Source organism: Dryobates pubescens, chromosome 5 (assembly GCF_014839835.1).
Source record: "Dryobates pubescens isolate bDryPub1 chromosome 5, bDryPub1.pri, whole genome shotgun sequence".
In the NCBI taxonomy this organism is placed as follows: Eukaryota; Metazoa; Chordata; class Aves; order Piciformes; family Picidae; genus Dryobates; species Dryobates pubescens.
In genome coordinates this window covers 46419528-46438058 of record NC_071616.1, presented here as the reverse complement: position 1 = coordinate 46438058, position 18531 = coordinate 46419528, and the positions used below count along the sequence as shown (strand labels likewise).

General features: G+C 49.4%; 1 protein-coding gene across 1 annotated transcript in view; it reads right to left on the bottom strand.

The window, feature by feature from the left end:
- Nucleotides 1–7171, bottom strand: part of RYR3 (ryanodine receptor 3) — a 236232-nt gene extending 229061 nt beyond the window's left edge. Inside the window, exon 1 of the mRNA XM_054162126.1 lies at nucleotides 7018–7171. Coding sequence (XP_054018101.1) covers nucleotides 7018–7170 — 153 coding nt within the window. The 5' untranslated portion in view covers nucleotide 7171. The remainder of the gene's footprint in view (nucleotides 1–7017) is intronic.
- Between the last annotated feature and the right edge of the window lie 11360 nt (nucleotides 7172–18531).

The window sequence follows — 18531 nt, the reverse complement described above, 5'->3', positions numbered from 1 at the left end:
CTTCCAGGCTACATGGAACAGAATGTAGAACATTATTCTTTGACTCTCTGCCTCAAAGGAATTGACTGACCAGTGGACATCTACTTGTCCTGGTTTTGAGCCACGACCTGCCCTGGGCAAAAGGACAGAAAAGATGTTTTACCCCTCCCCAAGGAGTAAAACAAAAATGCTCCATGCTGGATCAGAAGCTTAAATGGAAATTCTGTTTACAATTATTCTATTTACAAAAGGCACTCAGGTTGAAGGAAATGCATTCACAAATTAGGCTCAGTTCTTCACCTGGGCCTAAACCTTCCAGAGCCTTCCAGAACCTCCACCCCACTCTGCCTCAGCAGGACCAAGAGCAGGACAAACTTCCCCCCAACTACCCCAGGCCTGGTGGCACAGCTGGAAACTCACTGCCAGCCACGGCCAGGGGAAAAACCTCTGCCCCACAAACCATAAGGATAACAGCGTGCAGGGGTCCTGAGACTGGGAGGAGAGAGAGAGAATTGGCTGTACCCTGCCTTAGAGAGACACAGGAGAAGAGCACAGAATAGCAGATTACACTATCCTGGGACAAGCTACCCATCCCCCTGGCACTCTCTAGCCTCGGGAGGACTTCTCTTTGTGGGTACACCGATTAACTCCTGATTTGCCCTAACCTACCACACTACTTGGTCGTGAACTGCAGCACATTTCAGTGACAAGAGACAAAATGTCCTAATTAATGTGCAAATAATCCCATGGAGCACATTTCAGCTGTTCAAGCAGCATGCAGAACCTCTGCCAGCTCCCTCAAAAGGGGAAAATTCCACTGATTCCATCTCAAGGCACTCCTTAGCCTTTGCAACCTGTACAGCACATAAAGTTCTGCATCACCTTTATGTCATCTCAGAGACAACTCAGATCAATTCCCATGTTCTCCCAGGTTTTAGTTAACCACTGCTAAAACCTTCTCCCTGGAAATGTCTTCCATTACTGCCTGACATTTGTCCAACACCTCTGTTTGGAAGCATTTATCTGGTGAGCATTATGTAGCAGATTTTCTGTACTGTACTGGAAGGAGCCCCAGAGCTCTGTGCTACACAACATCAGCAAGCAGTCAGGAGCACAACTATTAAACTGGACCATTAAGGACTAATTATTTGAACGTTTCCACTTCACACATCTTTTGTGATGTCATTTGGGATACACCACCGAGGACACAGATTTGTTACAACAACAGGGATCGAAAGAACTCATTTTCTGCCACACTAATCCTGGCGAGACTGAAGTGCTTTGGTACAACTCCTGGAGCAACAACAACAATAATAATAATGAGAGAATCACTTTTGGTATTTGGCAGCAGTGAAAATTAATGAAAGAGAGAAATCTAACTCACATGAGACCTGACAGCTCCTGTTGTAAAGCTAACCTCCCATCTCACCTGGACCATCTGAACACCTCATTTTCAAGTAATATAGACAGCAAAGTGCATCCACACACAAATCATAGAACCACAGAATTGTCAGGGTTGGGAGGGACCTCAAGGTCCCTTTCTTGGAGCCCCCTTCAGATACTGGGAGGCCACAATTAGGTCTCCTCAGAGCCTTCTCCTCTCCACACTGCAGAGCCCCAGCTCCCTCAGTCTGTCCTCACAGCAGAGCAGCTCCAGCCCTCTGCTCATCCTCATGGCCCTTCTCTGGACACCTTCCAGCACCTCCAGATCCTTCCTGGCACAGAGGCTCCAGAACTGGCCCCAGAGCTCCAGCTGTGGTCTCAGCAGAGTGGAGCAGAGGGGCAGAATCCCCTCCCTGCCCTGCTGGCTCTGCTTCTCTTGCTGCAGCCCAGGCTCTGTTGGCTCTCTGGGCTGCAAGTGCTCACTGCTGGCTCAAGTTGAGCTTCTCCTCTACCAGCATCCCCAGGTCCTTTAAATGTCCTTTAAGTGTGTATGAACCACCCAACTGCCCTGATTCTGAGCAGCAATTTAACACACAAATGGTCAAGCCCACCCTGCAAGCTCATTGTGTAAATCCATGCACATGGACTCGATCTTGGGAAAGATTCAAATCCAAGTATTCTATTCTGGGTCTTTGTGACACCAGTACAAAGTGTAACAGAGAACTACATTCAGTCTGTGACAGAAAACTAGGTCACTGAGAGAAGCTGTGGAAGGAGTGAGAGTCAGAGAATCACAGGATCATAGGCTGTGAGGTGTTGGTAGGGACCTCTGAAGATCTTCCAGTCCACCCCCCCTGCTAGAGCAGGAGCAGAGATTCCAGCACAGGTCACACAGAACACATCCAGATGGGGCTGGAAAGGCTCCAGAGAAGGAGGCTCCACAACCTCTCTGGGCAGCCTGCTCCAGGGCTCTGGCACCCTCAGTCCTTGAGGCCTTTGTCACTCAGAGAAATGTAGAATTTTAACCATTTGGGGAAGGAGGCAGGGACAGACCAAGGCACAGCCACACTAAGGGCACACACATCCACACACACTGCTCAGGGCCGTGGCAAAGGAGGCAAAGCTTTCCTGACTGGTGTGGTGAGCCCTGCTGGGAAACAAAACAGAAAATGTGTGTTTGCATTACAGTAAGGGAAAACACTCTGCATGAATATGATGAACACCAGGCAAAATTGCAAAGCACTGCACCTCCAACCTAATGTTGCCACAACCCCTTGGACTCCAAGATGGCAAACAGCATTCTCCAGCACAAGCACATTTTCAAGGAGAGCCTGAGGAGCTGAGGGCTCTGTAGCTTGGAGAGGAGGACACTAAGGGGAGACCTCATTCTTGTTGATAAAGATATGCAGGGTGAGTGCCCAGAGGCTGGAGCCAGGCTCTGCTGGGGGATGCCCAATGCCAGCACCAGGGGCAGTGGTGGAAGCTGAGGCAGAGGAAGTGCCATGGAAACAGGAGGAAGCCTTGGAGCAGGCTGCCCGGGGGGCTTGTGAAATCTCCCTCTCTGGAGATGTTCAGAACCCACCTGGATGTGCTCCTGTGTGACCTGCTCCAGGTGCTCCTGCTCTGGCAGGGGGGTTGGACTGGATGAGCTTTTGAGGTCCCTCCCAGCCCCTCACATTCTGTGACTCTGTGAACTGCCTCTGTGCTTTGAGCAGGGGTGGGACTTGTCTTCCCTCTCCAATCATGCACCCTGCTAGCAAGTGTAGTCATAGGGGGTTTGATGGAGGAAGACAAAAGCTATCTGCTTCAAGCCATCACTCCATATTTGATTAACTTGGCAGCAGTAGCAATGACAAAGAAATGGGAATGATTACTCCAAAGGAGGGCACTTTTCAGTGTGTCACAGGAGTGAAGTCCCAGTAGCTAGGGAAGGTTGGAATAAGAACACTTTACACTCACTCAAGCACACTGCCAAGGGCAGCAGGGTTCCTCTCCTGTCCCTTCAGCAGAACAGCAGGGGTTACCCTGTGTTCTGACATAGAATAGAATAGAATAGACCAGGTTGGAAGAGACCTTTGAGTCCAACCCATCATCCAACACCACCTAATCAACTAAACCATGGCACCAAGCACCCCATCAAGTCTCGTCCTAAGCACCCCCAGTGATGGCAACTCCACCACCTCCCTGGGCAGCACATCCCAATGGGCAATCACTCTCTCTATGAAGAATTTCTTCCTAACCTCCAGCCTAAACCTCCCCTGGTGCAGCTTGAGACTGTGTCCTTTTGTTCTGGTGCTGGTTGCCTGGGAGGAGAGACCAACCTTCACCTGGCTACAACCTCGTAGACAGCAATAAGGTCTCCCCTGAGCCTCCTCTTCTCCAGGCTAAGCAACCCCAGCTCCCTCAGCCTCTCCTCACAGGGCTGTGCTCCAAACCTCTCCCCAGCTTTGTTGCCCTTCTCTGGACACCTTCCAGCATCACTTCCATTAATTTCTCATGGATTCATACATTACAAAGGGGCAACAAAGAAATGATAGGGGCAAGTCACCTAAAGGAAAACAAAACAAGGGCAGGAAAGTAAGGGATAGCAGTTTGCACCTTCCTCACCTAGCAAGCGCTGCGTTCCTCCCTTCCATCTGTGACACAGAGGCACTCGTACACGGAACAGCCACTCAAATCCTGGTGAAAGCTACCCACTAGAAAACTAGAGAAACAATTCTGAACCTGGTTGCAGAAACAAAACATCACAGGCTTCATGGCAAAGGCAGAGCAGCGGGGAGGGGGGCAGTGTAAGAAGGAATAAAGAGTGTATTTGTTTATGTTAATACCAAACTTAAATCAGAAACAACCATGAAGACAGGTGCCTGTGCTGTCACTGACACTTCCTGCACATACTCTCATTGCTTAGAAAGACTTTGCCCAAGAGCTGAGCCTCACTTGAAATAAGTACTGAAGACATTCTACTACTGCGACAGTGATGACAATTGTCCTGTCTCCTCAGAATCACAGAATCACCAGGGTTGGAAGAGACCTCGAGGATCATCGAGTCCAACCTGTCACCACAGACCTCATGACTAAACCATGGCACCAAGTGCCACATCCAATCCCCTCTTGAACACCTGCACGGATGGTGACTCCACCACCTCCCTGGGCAGCACATCCTAATGGCCAATCTCTCTTGCTGGGAAGAATTTCTTCCTCCCCTCCAGCCTAAACCTCCCCTGGCACAGCTTGAGACTGTGTCCTCTTGTTCTGTTCTTAAGTCATTGTCATCCCCACTGCTGCCAGTTTAAACAGCTATGAGGAATGTCTCAGAACAGAAAGTGACAGTGAAAAGCTTTCCATTGAGGTTTATAAACATGGACACAAGTTTGCTGCTCCCCAGAAACAAACAGAGCTACCACTTAGGCAGCAGTGAGCTTCCAGCCCTTCTGTGACATCAGGGAGCCTGGAAACATCACACAAAAGGAGGCAATCGTTTGGCTCCAGAAGCAAAGACACATCCTACCCACCACAAAACTAGGGGACACAAAGGGAAAGTTTCCCTTTAGGAAAGCACAGATTAATTTTGCTCGACTTCCAAGAAACAAAATGTCTTGCTGCCTCAGAAAATACTGCAGGGTAATTAGAGCTCCCAAAGAGATCTCATTTTGCTTTATACTTCACTGAGAAAGAGTTGTCCCTGAAAGCCTAAAACATCCAGAAGGTTTCTGTCCACAGACTCAAAAAGAAGGATATGGAGGTGAACAATTTCCACAGCAGATTCACCTGCACAAGCCTGAGAAGCATTCATTAGCAACTCAAACTCCCAGGAACATTTTGAGGTGGAGAGGATCCTGACTAAACAACAGCTGCACTGGAAGGGCTCTAAAGGGCTCCTGTACTGCATTTTTGTATGGAGAGCATTCAGGCCACAGTGAAAGCTGTAAGCACTGAAGGCTTACAGCACTGTAGCACTCAACACCTGCTTCTGTGTATAAACAACAACCGATCCCTTCTCCACCAAGGTGAGGAAAGTTATAATCAATAGAATAGAATGGAGAGGAGACAGAAGTGAACTGCTGTGATTGTTCACTGCAAGGAGAAGCTTCTGAGACAGAAATCTACTCCATGTTTTTTTCCCTGCAAAAGGCTTCCCAAGACTTGGTGAAAGGACCACTCATGCACAGTCTCGCTCTTGCTGGTTCCCTTCTTGGCCCTCACCTTTGCTTTGCACTTTGTTTCACTCGTTAGAAGGAAGTGCAGTGGAGTTCTACCAGCATGAGAATGGGTCAGAGCAGCAGAAATTGCCATCTCATGTAGCACATGCAGGCTGCCTGGGAATAGGTAAAGCTACTCCACTACTGAGGGAGACTTCTGTTTAGGCTGCACCTTGGAAAGTAAAAGGAGGAAGGACCTTCATTTAGAGCTCTGGTCTGGAAGCTGAGTAATCTACTAAACTGAGTAACACAGACACCTCTAAAAAGGGTAGTGGGAGGGGGGCAGGGGGGGTTTGAAGGAGATCCTTCATTGTGATTATCCATTTTCCTCCCCCCCATGAAATCCTCCCAGGCTTCAAAGTGCCACTGGCACTTCTTCACATCTAAACAATTTACATAAGCAGCAGCAGCAGCCATCGCCACTCTCCAACCTTTAATTGCCAGAAAGAAGTATTCCCAGCCTCCCAGAAACCAGCCTTGCAATTCCCTACTCTGGGTGCTCAAAATGCTTTATTTTGAAGACTTGCCCTGTGAAAGTTGGCTGGGCCCCAGAGGAGGCTGCTTCTGCAACATTATTTGTGTTAAATGCGAGGTATAGAGAGTATGGAAAGAGTAGGGAACATACACATCAGTAGCAGGTTTCTCACGCTAGTTACACAACAACACACTCCCAGTCATGCAGGGCAGGAATAATGAAAGGCAGAAGATGAGAGAGGAAAAGCAGCTGATCCCCACCCCAGAAACGAATGGCTGAGAACTAACTTGCTGGAAAGTCCAAATGGGTTGTCGCATTAGATTTGTGCGAAGCCTTAGCAAAGAATGGTGTGAGGGCTCTCTCTATAAAATCACACCGAGTGCAGGCTATTTCACTAATTAGCACCCCTGCCCCAAGAAATCCTCCTCTCCTTTTCAAACAAGCTGCTTTTCAGCAGAGAAAAGGCTCCAAGCCTTCCCTGAGCCCTGACTTCCAACATCTGTTGGCATTCCCTACACGGGAGTGTGCTTCTGCGGGCATGTTTATCAGAAGAAGTCATCAAGGGCTTGCTCGGTTTATTCATCGTTTTAAGGCTGTCCTATTTGCAAAGCTTCTGTTAATGTCAGTGAAATCTAAGCCAGACAGAAGTTTCAGAGGTCAGATATTTGGCGTGCTACATTTAGAAACCCAAGCACAAAGTTGACGAGGACGCTTCAAACACAGGGGATTACAGCGGAAATGGGGCTCCTCAGACCAAACTGGCAGATTCAAGAACACGCCGAGACTGGCTGATGCTACTAAAGCTCTCATTCCTGCTTTATTTTGTTCCTCCGACTACCTCAGTTCTCCCACCCGGCAGAGCCCAGCACGGAAATAACACTTCGTTTTCAACACGGCAGCCAAGGAATACGCAGCAGACGGAAAATCCTCTCCTGCATGACCTGGTGAAAAAAATAAAGCACACCAAAAGCAGGTACTTACAGTTCGTAGGAACTGTATTTCATCTTCCACTCCTTCGCCCCCTTCAGCCATGGCTCTTGAGGAGTCAGCTCTGCTGAGACTCTCCGATCGTCTCCAGCGGCAGCTCGCTGCGCCGCGCTCGCAGGGCTGCTCTTCTCCTATCAGTATTAGCATATAGCTAATCCACAGCCATATAGGGAGCTCAGCTAACTCCACTGCACTGCAGACTGTCAGTCAACCCCCTCACTGCCAGAGCCAACTGCGCCGCTTCGCCAGCTCAGAGCGAGCAGTTCTTCGCCTGTTCTCTCTACCCTAGAGGCAAACCCCCCTACTGTTTAAGGCATTGCAGGAAGCATTCTGTGCATCACTAGGTGCTGGGTTTTTTTTCCTTCCTCCCCCTCCCAGATGCTTTTTGGTCAAAACAGCAAAAGCAGTGAAGTGTCGGGGAAAGCAGGGCTTGCATTTCCATTTTCACGGAGCAGGGTACCCAGGTTTGCACTGAAATGCATTGAATCCAGCAACTCTGAACCGACTGATTTGTGCAGCCAAAGGATGTAAATCAGGTGATCGCAGGGCAAGCTGATTTTTGACAGCAGATATTTTCAGCTTGCTTACAATAACTTCCCCTTCCTTGCTTCTCTGCATAAGCCCCTGCAAATCTGCTTTCCAGGATGACTTAATGATCTCTACCTGCTCTGTGCAGTGATTTGTGCTACCCTTTCAAATGGTCTTTGTCCACATATCCTAAGGGCTGCAAGGGTTTGATTTGTGCCTTCTCAGACCTGCACCTGAATTATGGACAAAGGGTGGTGCAGATTTACTTCAACACATCTAAACTGCTGATGTTAAAATGGAACTTAAATTACCTTGAAATTCTGCTTCAGTAATGGGAAAAGAAATTGAAAAAATGATCTGTAATTCATGAAAATTGATCAACTCTAGGAAAAAAAATCAATTACTGAAGGGAGGAAAAGAGAAAGGCTGCAAAGAATCAGAAGAGCACTCAGGAGACTCTAGGCAGCCAGTGCACTGTATGATGGTGGATTCTGTGGTGAGGTTGCAGCCCCAGCCTACCCATAGACTCACAGTATCAGTGCCACAGTATCACCAAGGGTGGAAGAGACCTCAAAGATTGAGTCCAACCTGTCACCCAACACCTCATGACTGCTAAACCATGGCACCAAGTGCCACATCCAATCCCCTCTTGAACGCCTCCAGGGATGGTGACTCCACCACCTCCCTGGGGAGCAGTACCCAGACTTTGGGCTGCCCATAGAGCCACTGCTGCAGAGCCTCACAGTGTGCTGTAAGCACAGAGCCTTTCTGAGCAGTACAAACCTGAGCTTCTGTCTCACACAGGAGAAATGCAGGCATGAAGGCAAAGGAAGAGCACATCTGCTGGGGTGGCAAAGACCAGGTTGGAAATGGAAACTCTGTGTCCAGGAGCTAATAGATTTACACACCACTGTCCCCTGAGCTGGAACCCAAAGCACACTGCTCTTCCCTCCCTATTCACTAATTAAAGCATAGGCACCAGCCAAACAGTGAGATGCCCACTGGTTCCTTCCCTTCGAGGGCAAAAGGCTTTGAAAAAATGCTTCATTTCATTCCCTCTTAATGCCCTGAGAAACTGCCCCACAAATTCAATGAAAATCCCATTGCTCAGCAACAGGCAGCTTCAGGCCAAAAGCAACTCAGAAGACTCCAGCTGACACGGTCCTACCAGCTGGCCCTGCCAGCACAGCCTCTCCCCTTCCCCCAGCCCTTAGTTTTTGTTGGCTGCTGCCAGCCAGAAGAAGGTGGCTGGTGCAAGACAAATGCAAGGTGGCAGGAGAACGTTTCTCTGAAGTGACAGGTTGCTGAACATCCACTTTCCTGTTTGGCTTTTGTGATGTATTTTTGCTCCAGCCATCTCTGAATGAACTCCTCCTTGCCTCTTTCCTCATCAATCCAAAGGACAAAACCCTACAGCTCTTCCTTCTGGAATGCAGTTATTCCAGAGGGTAATGGAATGGGGCAAGGCTTGCTTCAAGCCAAAGCTTGACACTCAGTGCCTCACTGAAAGGCAGGTCAGGCAGAGAGGGCCATCCATGCTGCATGCTTAGCAGTACATTTACACACATACTGCATGGCAAAAGCTCCCCAGGTAAGGACAGCTTTCCTGCAACACCTGACACCAATCACAGAAGCACAGATTCCTGCTTGGGTTGGAAAAGACCTCTAAAATCATCGAGTCCAGCCCTCAAAGAGAGATCTTACCGAGGGTTTACTGCCAGCCTTCACTTGACATACACCACACCACTTTATCTACTTAGCTAACAAAAAGAGAGCTGATTGAATTACTGTGGTGTGTGAGGAGACGTAGAACTATGGAATCATGGAATTGTTTCAGCTGGAAAGACCTCCAGGATCAGCAAGTCCACATGTCAACAGCCCCGTGGCCATCAAACCGTGCCCCTGGTGCCACGTCGCCATGCCTCTCGAACACCTCCAGGGATGGTGACCCCACCACCTCCCTGGGCAGCCTGTTCCAATCCTGGCCACTCTTGCAGCAAGGCATTTGTCCTCATATCCATCTTAAACCTCCCCTGGCACAACTTCAGGCCATTTCCTATCACCTGATACTAGGGAGAAGAGACCAACTCCTAATTTGCTCCAACCTCCTTTCAGGGAGCTGCAGAGAGCAATGAGGTCTCCCCTCAGCCCCCTCCACTCCAGACCAAACACCCCCAGTTCCCTCAGCTGCTCCTCACCAGACCTGCTCTCCAGACCCATGACCAGTTTCATTGCCCTTCTCTGGAAACACTCCAGCACCTCAAAGTCTGTTTTGAAGTGCAACCATCAGCTTCACACCATCGTGGCCATGAAACCACATCCATGAAACCATGAAACAGCCTTTCCTACAGCCTACAGCACCTGGGAAAATTCTGAACAAGAGATACTCAAAAACCTGAGGAAGTGCAAGTTGTGACTCATGAAAAGCACAAGTGCTGTTTCCTTAACAAAGAGAAATCAATGTCATGTAGTACACGACCTGGACAAGATTGACTTCAATTATTGCAGTCAGATTTCCAGATACTAAGCTCTGAACATGCAGAGGTGAGATGAATCCATCTGAGCCAAACAGGAAGGAGAGGGGGGTTAGGGCTGACTGACTTGTAAAGGCTTTTCTTCCTATATTGCAGGAGCAGTGTGCCAGGGGGGCAAGAGAGCCAAAGGCATCCTGGCTGGGAGCAGCAATGCTGTGTCCAGAGGAGCAGGGAGGGGATTGTCCCCTGGGACTCAGCTCTGGGGAGGCCACACCTGGAGTATTGTGTCCAGTTTGGGCACCTCAGTGCAAGAGAGATGTGGAGGTGCTGGAGCCAGGGCAGAGCAGGGCAAGGAAGCTGGGAAGGGCCTGGAGAAGAAATCTGATGGAGAGCAGCTGAAGGAGCTGGGGATGGTTAGTGTGGAGAAGAGGAGGCTGAGGGAGACCTCACTGCTGTCTACAGCTACCTGAAAGGAGGTTGTGGAGAGGCTGCTGCTGGTCTCTTCTCACAGGGAATTAGTGACAGAACCAGAGGCAATGGCCTCAAGCTGCAGCAGGTTTAGACTGGACATGAGGAAAAATTTTTGCCATCAAGAGTGGTGAGGGCTTGGAATGTGCTGCCCAGGGAGGTGGTGGAGTCCCCAAGCCTGGCTGTGTTTCAGGGTGGTTTGGATGTGGTGCTTGGGGCTCTGGTTTAGGGGTGAGCTTTGTAGAGCAGGGGCAGTGGTTGGACTTGGTGCTCCTGAGGCTCTTTTCCAACCTGAATGTTTCTGTGGCTCTGTGATTCCATCCAAATCCTTCCTATGAGACTTTAAGACACTTCTTACATCGATCAGTATAGGTAGCTATAGACAGCTCTGTCTGCAGCTTCTAATAAGGCAGCTGCAGAGGTTACCAATATTTATTTATTCAAAGCCAGGAGCTGACTCTGCATTTTTAAAGAGAAAAGGCAAAGCACATAGAAAAAAGGAGCAGAGGAAACACCTCCAGCATTGTAACACCTTAAATTCTGGCTCTGGTAAGATTTCACCAGCAGGTTTGTTTTTCCCTCTGTAAGCCCACCTGTTTCTCTCTGTTTGATACCCAGCTTTCCACAGCAGGCTGTGCATTGTTCAGGGAAACATTTGCCTCCCCCAGGAAGCAAAATATTTTGGTTAGATTTCATGATTTAAAAATTACCAAGTGAACTGCAAAAGCATTTCCTGGCATTGCTGTTCCTTGGAGCTGTGCTCTGCTTGGTGTTATGTCCTAGGTATTTAGTGAGACAAATACTCAGCTGGTACAGCACAACACAATGTCTAGAACCACAGAAGCACAGAACTGTCAGGGTTGGAAGGCACCTCAAGGATCAGCCAGTTCCAAGCCCCCTGCCCTGGGCAGGGACACCTCACACTACAGCAGAGGCAATGGAGCAAAACTAGAAGTGGGGAGATTCAGATTGGATGTTAGGAAGAAGTTGTTCCCCATGAGGGTGGTGAGAGCCTGGCACAGGCTGCCCAGGGAGGTGGTGGAAGTCTCATGCCTGGAGGTGTTTGCAGCCAGGCTGGAGGTGGCTGTGAGCAACCTGCTGTGGTGTGAGGTGTCCCTGCCCATGGCAGGGGGTTGAGCCTTGAGGTCCCTTCCAACCCTGACAATCCTATGATTCTATGATTCAGGTGGACTGAGTCCACATGAGTTCCCCAGTCTAGGTTAGCTTTTGGCAGGCTCACTGCTGCTGCTGCCAACCAACATCTCTGAATTTTTATGGTGGCAGCAGCCTGGCAAGAAAGTAATAACCTGAATTTTACAAAAGGAGCCAAAAAATCACCCTGCTGCAAAAGGAAATAACACAAACCAAACATCTGCATCTAAACTACTTCTTGTGTGTGGCTTAGCTTTCTGCAGACTGACTGCCACCACCATTCCAAGAGGGATCAAACACCTAGCAGAAGGTCTTTACAAACCCTGTGATGGAAGGTAGATGCCTGCTGGAATTTTTATAAGCCACATCAGTTACCTAAATGTCTCTTGGGTGGTATTCTCCACTGATAATTACAGGCCTAAAGTGCTCAAATATAGATGCTGCTTGAAAATGCTCAGGGGGTTGGAGCACCTCTGCTATGAAGACAGGCTGAGAGAGCTGGGGGTGTTCAGCCTGGAGAGGAGAAGGCTCTGGGGAGACTTGAAGAGGTTTACAGGAAGGCTGCAGAGGGACTGTTCCCAAAGGCCTGCAGGGACAGCACCAGGGGCAATGGTTTGAAATGAGAGCAGAGCAGATTGAGATTGGATGTGAGGAACAAGTTCTGCACCAGGAGGCTGCTGGAACACTGCAACAGGTTGCCCAGGGAGGTGGCTGAGGCTCCATCCCTGGAGATATTCCAGGTGAGACTGGATAGGGCTCTGAGCAAGCTGATCTGGTGGAGGATGTCCCTGCTGAGTGCAGGGGGGATTGGACTGGATGATCTCTGGAGGTCCCTTCCATCCCAGACCATTCTGTGATTCTGTGATCTTAGATGCAATTCCTTACGCCTACATGAGGAATGCTGTACAATAGTGTTACAGACTCCATAGCCTAGTCCATACCTGCTGCTTTATAAGGCCTGATTCAGTACCTTTCCGAGCAGCTTCAACTCTACTCGGGAGCGAAGGAGAGCCTCGCCGAGCAGAGGCTGGACGCTGATGCTCCCCAGTCCGAAGCTGGTGTTAGGCTGCCATCTTCTGGTGTACGCGGTTAAAGAGCCCTAGCTTGGTCCGCAGAACCTGTCAGAGAATCAGGCCATGGTCTGGGTTGGAAGGGACCTCCGAAGCTCATCCAATCCAACCCCTCTGCAGTCAGCAGCGACAGCCCCTACTAGACCAGGATGCTCACAGCCCTGTCCAGCCTCACCCTGAAAACCTCCAGGGATGGTGCCCCAACCACCTCCAGGGCAACCTGTTCCAGCGTTCCACAACCCTCACGGTGAAGAACTTGTTCCTAACATCCATTTATAGCTGCCCAGGAGGGTTGTGGAGTCCTCCTCTCTGGAGATATTCTAACCCCCCCTGGATGTGTTCCTGTGTGATCTGGTATAGGTGAGCCTGCTCTGGCAGGGGCTTGGACTGGATGAGCTGTAGAGGTCCCTCCAGCCCGTAACACTCTGTGATTCCATTGCTGTCATTACTGTGATTATGATGATGATTATTATTACTACTACTACTGCTCCTCCTCCTATTATTATCATTCCTTTAATGCTGATGTTGCCCTTCCTTCTGGTGCCTGCAAACATTCTCATTTACTTTCCTTGCAAATCTCCCCAAACTGATCCAGGTGGCAGCTGCCAGTTCAAAACCTACCTGACCTGGCATTGGGGGGGGATGTAAAAAACCAGTCCAAACAATGTGCTCTTGGCACAGGAGTTTCAGACAATTCACCCTTGCCTCTCAGAATGATGAAGCCTTCCAGTAACATTACCTAAACCAGATTGGTCCAAGGGATGTTAATGGGTGGCAAGAAGATATTTACAGCTGCACTTTGAAACGAGCTCCATGTAGGGCTTGTAGAACTTCCAGCTTCTCCTGCATGATTGGTTTTCACCTCCTAATTTTCCAGTGCAACAAATCTCTTCAATTTTCCTCCACCAGAGGTCCCCTCCTGTACCTGTCTCCAGCTGCGTTTCCATCATTGCATTCCAAAGGCCCTGGCTGCTGGCAGCTTGTGTTCAACAAGTGCATGCAAGCCTTGAGCTGCCTGTGCAGAGTTCCCACTCTCAGTTCAGTTGCACAAAGAAACCCCAAACACCCCAGCTGCAGTATTTGGTCTGTGTGAGCCTCTAGATTCTGCCCAGCAAATAAAATTACCTACAATAGGGAGCAATTTGTAACAATTTACTAATGAATGTGAAACCCAGAGGAAGGCTACCTGTGACCTAAGAAGCCTTTGCTTGGCCATTTCCTAATGGCCCTTCAGTTTTAGGTGTCTACCAACTGATAGCTTCTCAAACATGTCCCTAAGATAATAAACTACTTTAAAAATGAGCATTAGAAGGCTGGGTTCAGGTTTGCAGCTCCTTTAAGAACAAATTCATCTTTAGCTCTCTTTCTACGTCCTACTTTCTTTCTTGAGAGCAGCCCTGAAGAAAAGGACCTGGGGGTGCTGGGGGAGGAGAAGCTCAACAGGAGCCAGCAGTGAGCACTTGCAGCCCAGAAAGCCAAGCAGAGCCTGGGCTGCAGCAAGAGAAGCAGAGCCAGCAGGGCCAGGGAGGGGATTCTCACCCTCTAATCTGCTCTGGTGAGACCCCACCAGGAGCCCTGTGTCCAGTTCTGGAGCCTCTATTACAGGAAGGATCTGGAGGTGCTCAAGGTGTCCAGAGAAGGGCCATGAGGATGAGCAGAGGGCTGGAGCTGCTCTGCTGTGAGGACAGACTGAGGGAGTTGGGATTGTGCAGGCTGGAGAGGAGAAGGCTCTGAGGAGACCTAATTGTGGCCTTCCAGGATATGAAGTGGGCTACAAGAAAGCTGGGGAGGGACTTCTGAAGGTGTCAGGGAGTGATAGGACTGGGGGGGATGGAGCAAAACTAGAAATGGGGAGACTGAAATTGGCTGTGAGGAAGAAGTTGTTGCCCATGAGGGTGGTGAGAGCCTGGCACAGGTTGCCCAGGGAGGTGGTGGAAGCCTCCTGCCTGGAGGTGTTTGCAGCCAGGCTGGATGTGGCTGTGAGCAACCTGCTGCAGTGTGAGGTGTCCCTGCCCATGGCAGGGGGGTTGGGACTGGCTGAGCCTTGAGGTCCCTTCCAGCCCTGACAATCCTACAATTCTCCCATTCTTTCCCCTTCAGAAATAACTGTGGGTGTAACAACATTTCCTAACTCTTTAATCCAGAATTGCTGTGCTGCTTTCCCACTTTCCTTTGGTCCAACTGCACATCTTGTCTGTACCTGAAAAGATTTCATGGAAGTGCTCCCTCACTTCTTAATGATTGAAAACCAAGCAGCCAAAAAAGTCTCTTCCATAAAGGGGCTTGGGCTGCACTGAGCACCTCTTGGTGCAGCAGAAGCTTAGTGAGAAGCAGTTGCTGTGTGCTTCAGACAGAAGTAGCCTTTCTCACTTCTCCTTTGTCACAGAATCACAGAATGTTAGGGGCTGGAAGGGACCTGGAAAGCTCACCCAGTCCAAGCCCCCTGCCAGAGCAGGCTCACCTAGAGCAGGTCACACAGGAACACATCCAGGGGGGATTTCAGTATCTCCAGAGAGGGAGACTCCACAACCCCCCTGGGCAGCCTGTTCTAATCTGTGCCACCTCTTTTGCTGACTTGATTTGCTTTCACATGTCTTTTTATTAATCCCCCACAGCTTCCCATAGGTTGTTTAGCAGCCAGCTGAAAGGCTTTTGCCACCAGGTGTTGATCGATGCTCTTGTTTTCAGCTGTAGCACAGACATCCAAGATGTATAAATCTTACTGCTGCTGCAGCTAATGAAAACCTGCTGGAGATGCTTTAATTAACTTTTGCCACAAAATGCTGAAAGCAGTGGAGATGACCTCTTGGGAACATGTAGAAACCAACTGTGCAATTAACCTTGCCAAATATTCCCAAGGTGCAGGAGTTGAAATCTGAAAGAAAGGTGCTAAAAATGCAAAAAGAAACCCAACAGCAACCAAACCCAAACCATTTCCACCTTAATCTGCTGCTTTGGATCAAGAGCTCTCCTGGAAATGTGCCATTGAACCACTTGCATTCATACAGTGCATCACAGAAAGGGGATTTAATAAATGATTGAGAGGGGAGCTGATCAATGTCTATCAATAGCTGAGGGCTGGGGGTCAGGAGGCAGGGGACAGGCTCTGCTCAGCTGCACCCTGGGATAGGACAAGGGGCAGTGGATGGAAACTCCAGCACAGGAGGTTCCAGCTCAGTATGAGGAGGAACTTCTTCCCTGTGAGGGTCCAGAGCCCTGGAGCAGGCTGCCCAGAGAGGTTGTGGAGTCTCCTTCTCTGGAGCCTTTCCAGCCCCATCTGGATGTGTTCTGTGTGCCCTGTGCTGGATTCTGTGCTCCTGCTCTGGCAGGGGGGTTGGACTTGATGATCTTTGGAGGTCCCTTCCAACCTCTAACGTGCTCTGATCTGTGATCCTGTGATGTTGCCTTTAGTCAGTTACAATGAGACATTGCCCTCCGGATGAAGCAGTGCTGAGGTAAAGTCAGATCTTGGGTAATAACCTAGTGCCTAAGTACAGAAGGCCAACATCACTCAGGCTCAGCTTCAACAGAGGAAAGTGTTCAACATTTATGTTAAGGCAAATAAAGAGACAGAAGAACAAACCAGGACCATGAAATGTGACCTGTTCCAATCAGGGCACAATTCCACCCAGCGAGGTTAATCCCTTAGGTTCAGTGCATCTCCACTCAGGCACAGAATGTTTGGGGATCCATCCTGCTGGACAGTGGGTAAGAAGAAGGTCAGCTTAAGAGCTCACAAAAGAAATAGAGGTCAGACTTTGATATTTTAATATTTTTTTACAACAGCTTGAACACAGCAAAGGACACAGACACAGAGAGAGAGCTCCAAATTCCATTGGTGCTCAATGGCTAGAAGCAAACCAGGCTCTTCTCTCCCAGGGCCACCTGCCATTATATCACCCCTGGTGCAAGCTGCACTCTGATCTGCATTCATTTGCATTTCAAGACAAAATGTTCCAATGCTCTGCTGGCTTTCTGGGGGGGGCTTGTACCCATCTGCAGTCCAGTCTCCTATCAGCTTCCACAGCCAGCCAGCCATGATTGCCACCTCAACCACACAACATGCCCAAAGTGTCTCCAAAGTTTATTCTTATTTCCTAATTCCCTAAGGTTGTAGATATAGATGTAAAAGGCTTAGGAATTTATCATTACTTAGAAGTGACACAACCTCACCTAACCTTACAGTGCTGGTAGCTAAATAAAGTGACTCAGAGGAAAAAAGAAAACAAACCAACCCCCAAACCCCAAACAAAACCCAAAGCAAACAAACAGCAACCAGGAGGCTGTTTGCTGAACAGTACAGACAAACTTTGCCTCCTCTCCCCCTGCCTGTTTTACTCAGAGCCTTTCTGGAGCTCCTGAGCTCTGTTCAAGGCAGCAGCTGATGTTTCAGGACTGAAAGTATCTTTCCTCTCTTACATTTTCTACTTAGTTCTGTTTCTCTTGATGAAACCACGCAGTGCTCTTACATGGCCCTTAAGGAAGCAGCTTATGAAGTATTTATAAGTATTTATTTATCATAGGAAGACATTAAGAGGGTCAGATCCCTGACTTCCTACACCATTACCTGTCCCTTGACTCCTTCAGCTTTGACAGATGATCCTTGTTCTGCTTTTCTAAGGCAGAACCTAACCTTCAGCAGATCTTGTCAGCAGTAAAGAGCAAACAGAACTGACTGGGTTTGCAGTGCTCTTGAGACGGACTCTGGGCACTCGTGGTCTGAAAAGAGTATCATAGAATCCTGGAATGGCTCAGGCTGGAAGGGAGCTCAGAGCTCAGCTGCCCCAACCTCCCCTCCATGCCCAGGGACACCTCTCAGCTACACTCAGCTGCTCAAGGCCTCATCCAGCCTGGCCTTCAGCACCCCCATGCAGGAGGCAGCCACAGCCTCCCTGGGCAGCCTGTGCCAGAGTCTCAGCAGCCTCCTGCTGAAGAACTTCTTCCTCAGCTCCAGTCTGACCCTGCTGTGCCTCAGCTTCAAACCATTCCCCCTTGGCCTGTCTCTAGACCCCCTGATGGAAAGTCCCTCTGCAGCCTTCCTGCAGGGTCCCTTCAGGACCTGGCAGGCAGCTCTGAGGTCCCCCTGGAGCCTTCTCCTCTGCAGGCTGCACAGCCCCAGCTCCCTCAGCCTGTGCTCACAGCAGAGCTGCTCCAGCCCTGGGAGCATCTCTGTGGCCTCCTCTGGACTCTCTCCAGCAGCTCTGTGTCCTTCTCATGCTTGAGGACACCAGAGCTGGGGCACTTGGGGCACTGGTGAAAGACATTGCATTGGCTCTCCCCGCTCTTTTGCCAGGCTTTTAGGGAGAGAAGAATCACTGCAGCTGGCAGAGGTCTCAGCCCTCCTGCAGGCAGGGGTGCTTCAGCCAGCAGGCTCAGGAGCAAGCTGGCAGCACTCTCCTGGGCACTGAGTGACAGGGGAGGTAAGTTGGAGGCCTCTGAAAACATTTTGGTGGTCACTGTCAAGGATTATGAGTCTGATTTGGGGTTTTTAATCATGCAGAAGCTTTTCTGGACTTTTGTGGGTTTGCTGTTTCTTCCCACTCCGATGACTGGCTTTTAAATCACCTACTTGGTCTGCCAGGTTGCCCTTTGCTTTAGATCCAACCCAGCCAAAAGATCATAGGATCACAGTCCCTTCAGCATCCTGGTGTTGCCTGCTGGTATCCAGGGAGGAAATCCACTCTTGCAGAACCTTGTTTGTTTGTTGTTAAATCTTGTTATCTTGATCTGCAAAGCACAGATTTTCCTGACCAGCAAAGTGATGACTATGGAAAGATTTCATTGTACTAGCCACCACTGTGCTTCACTGTATGAAG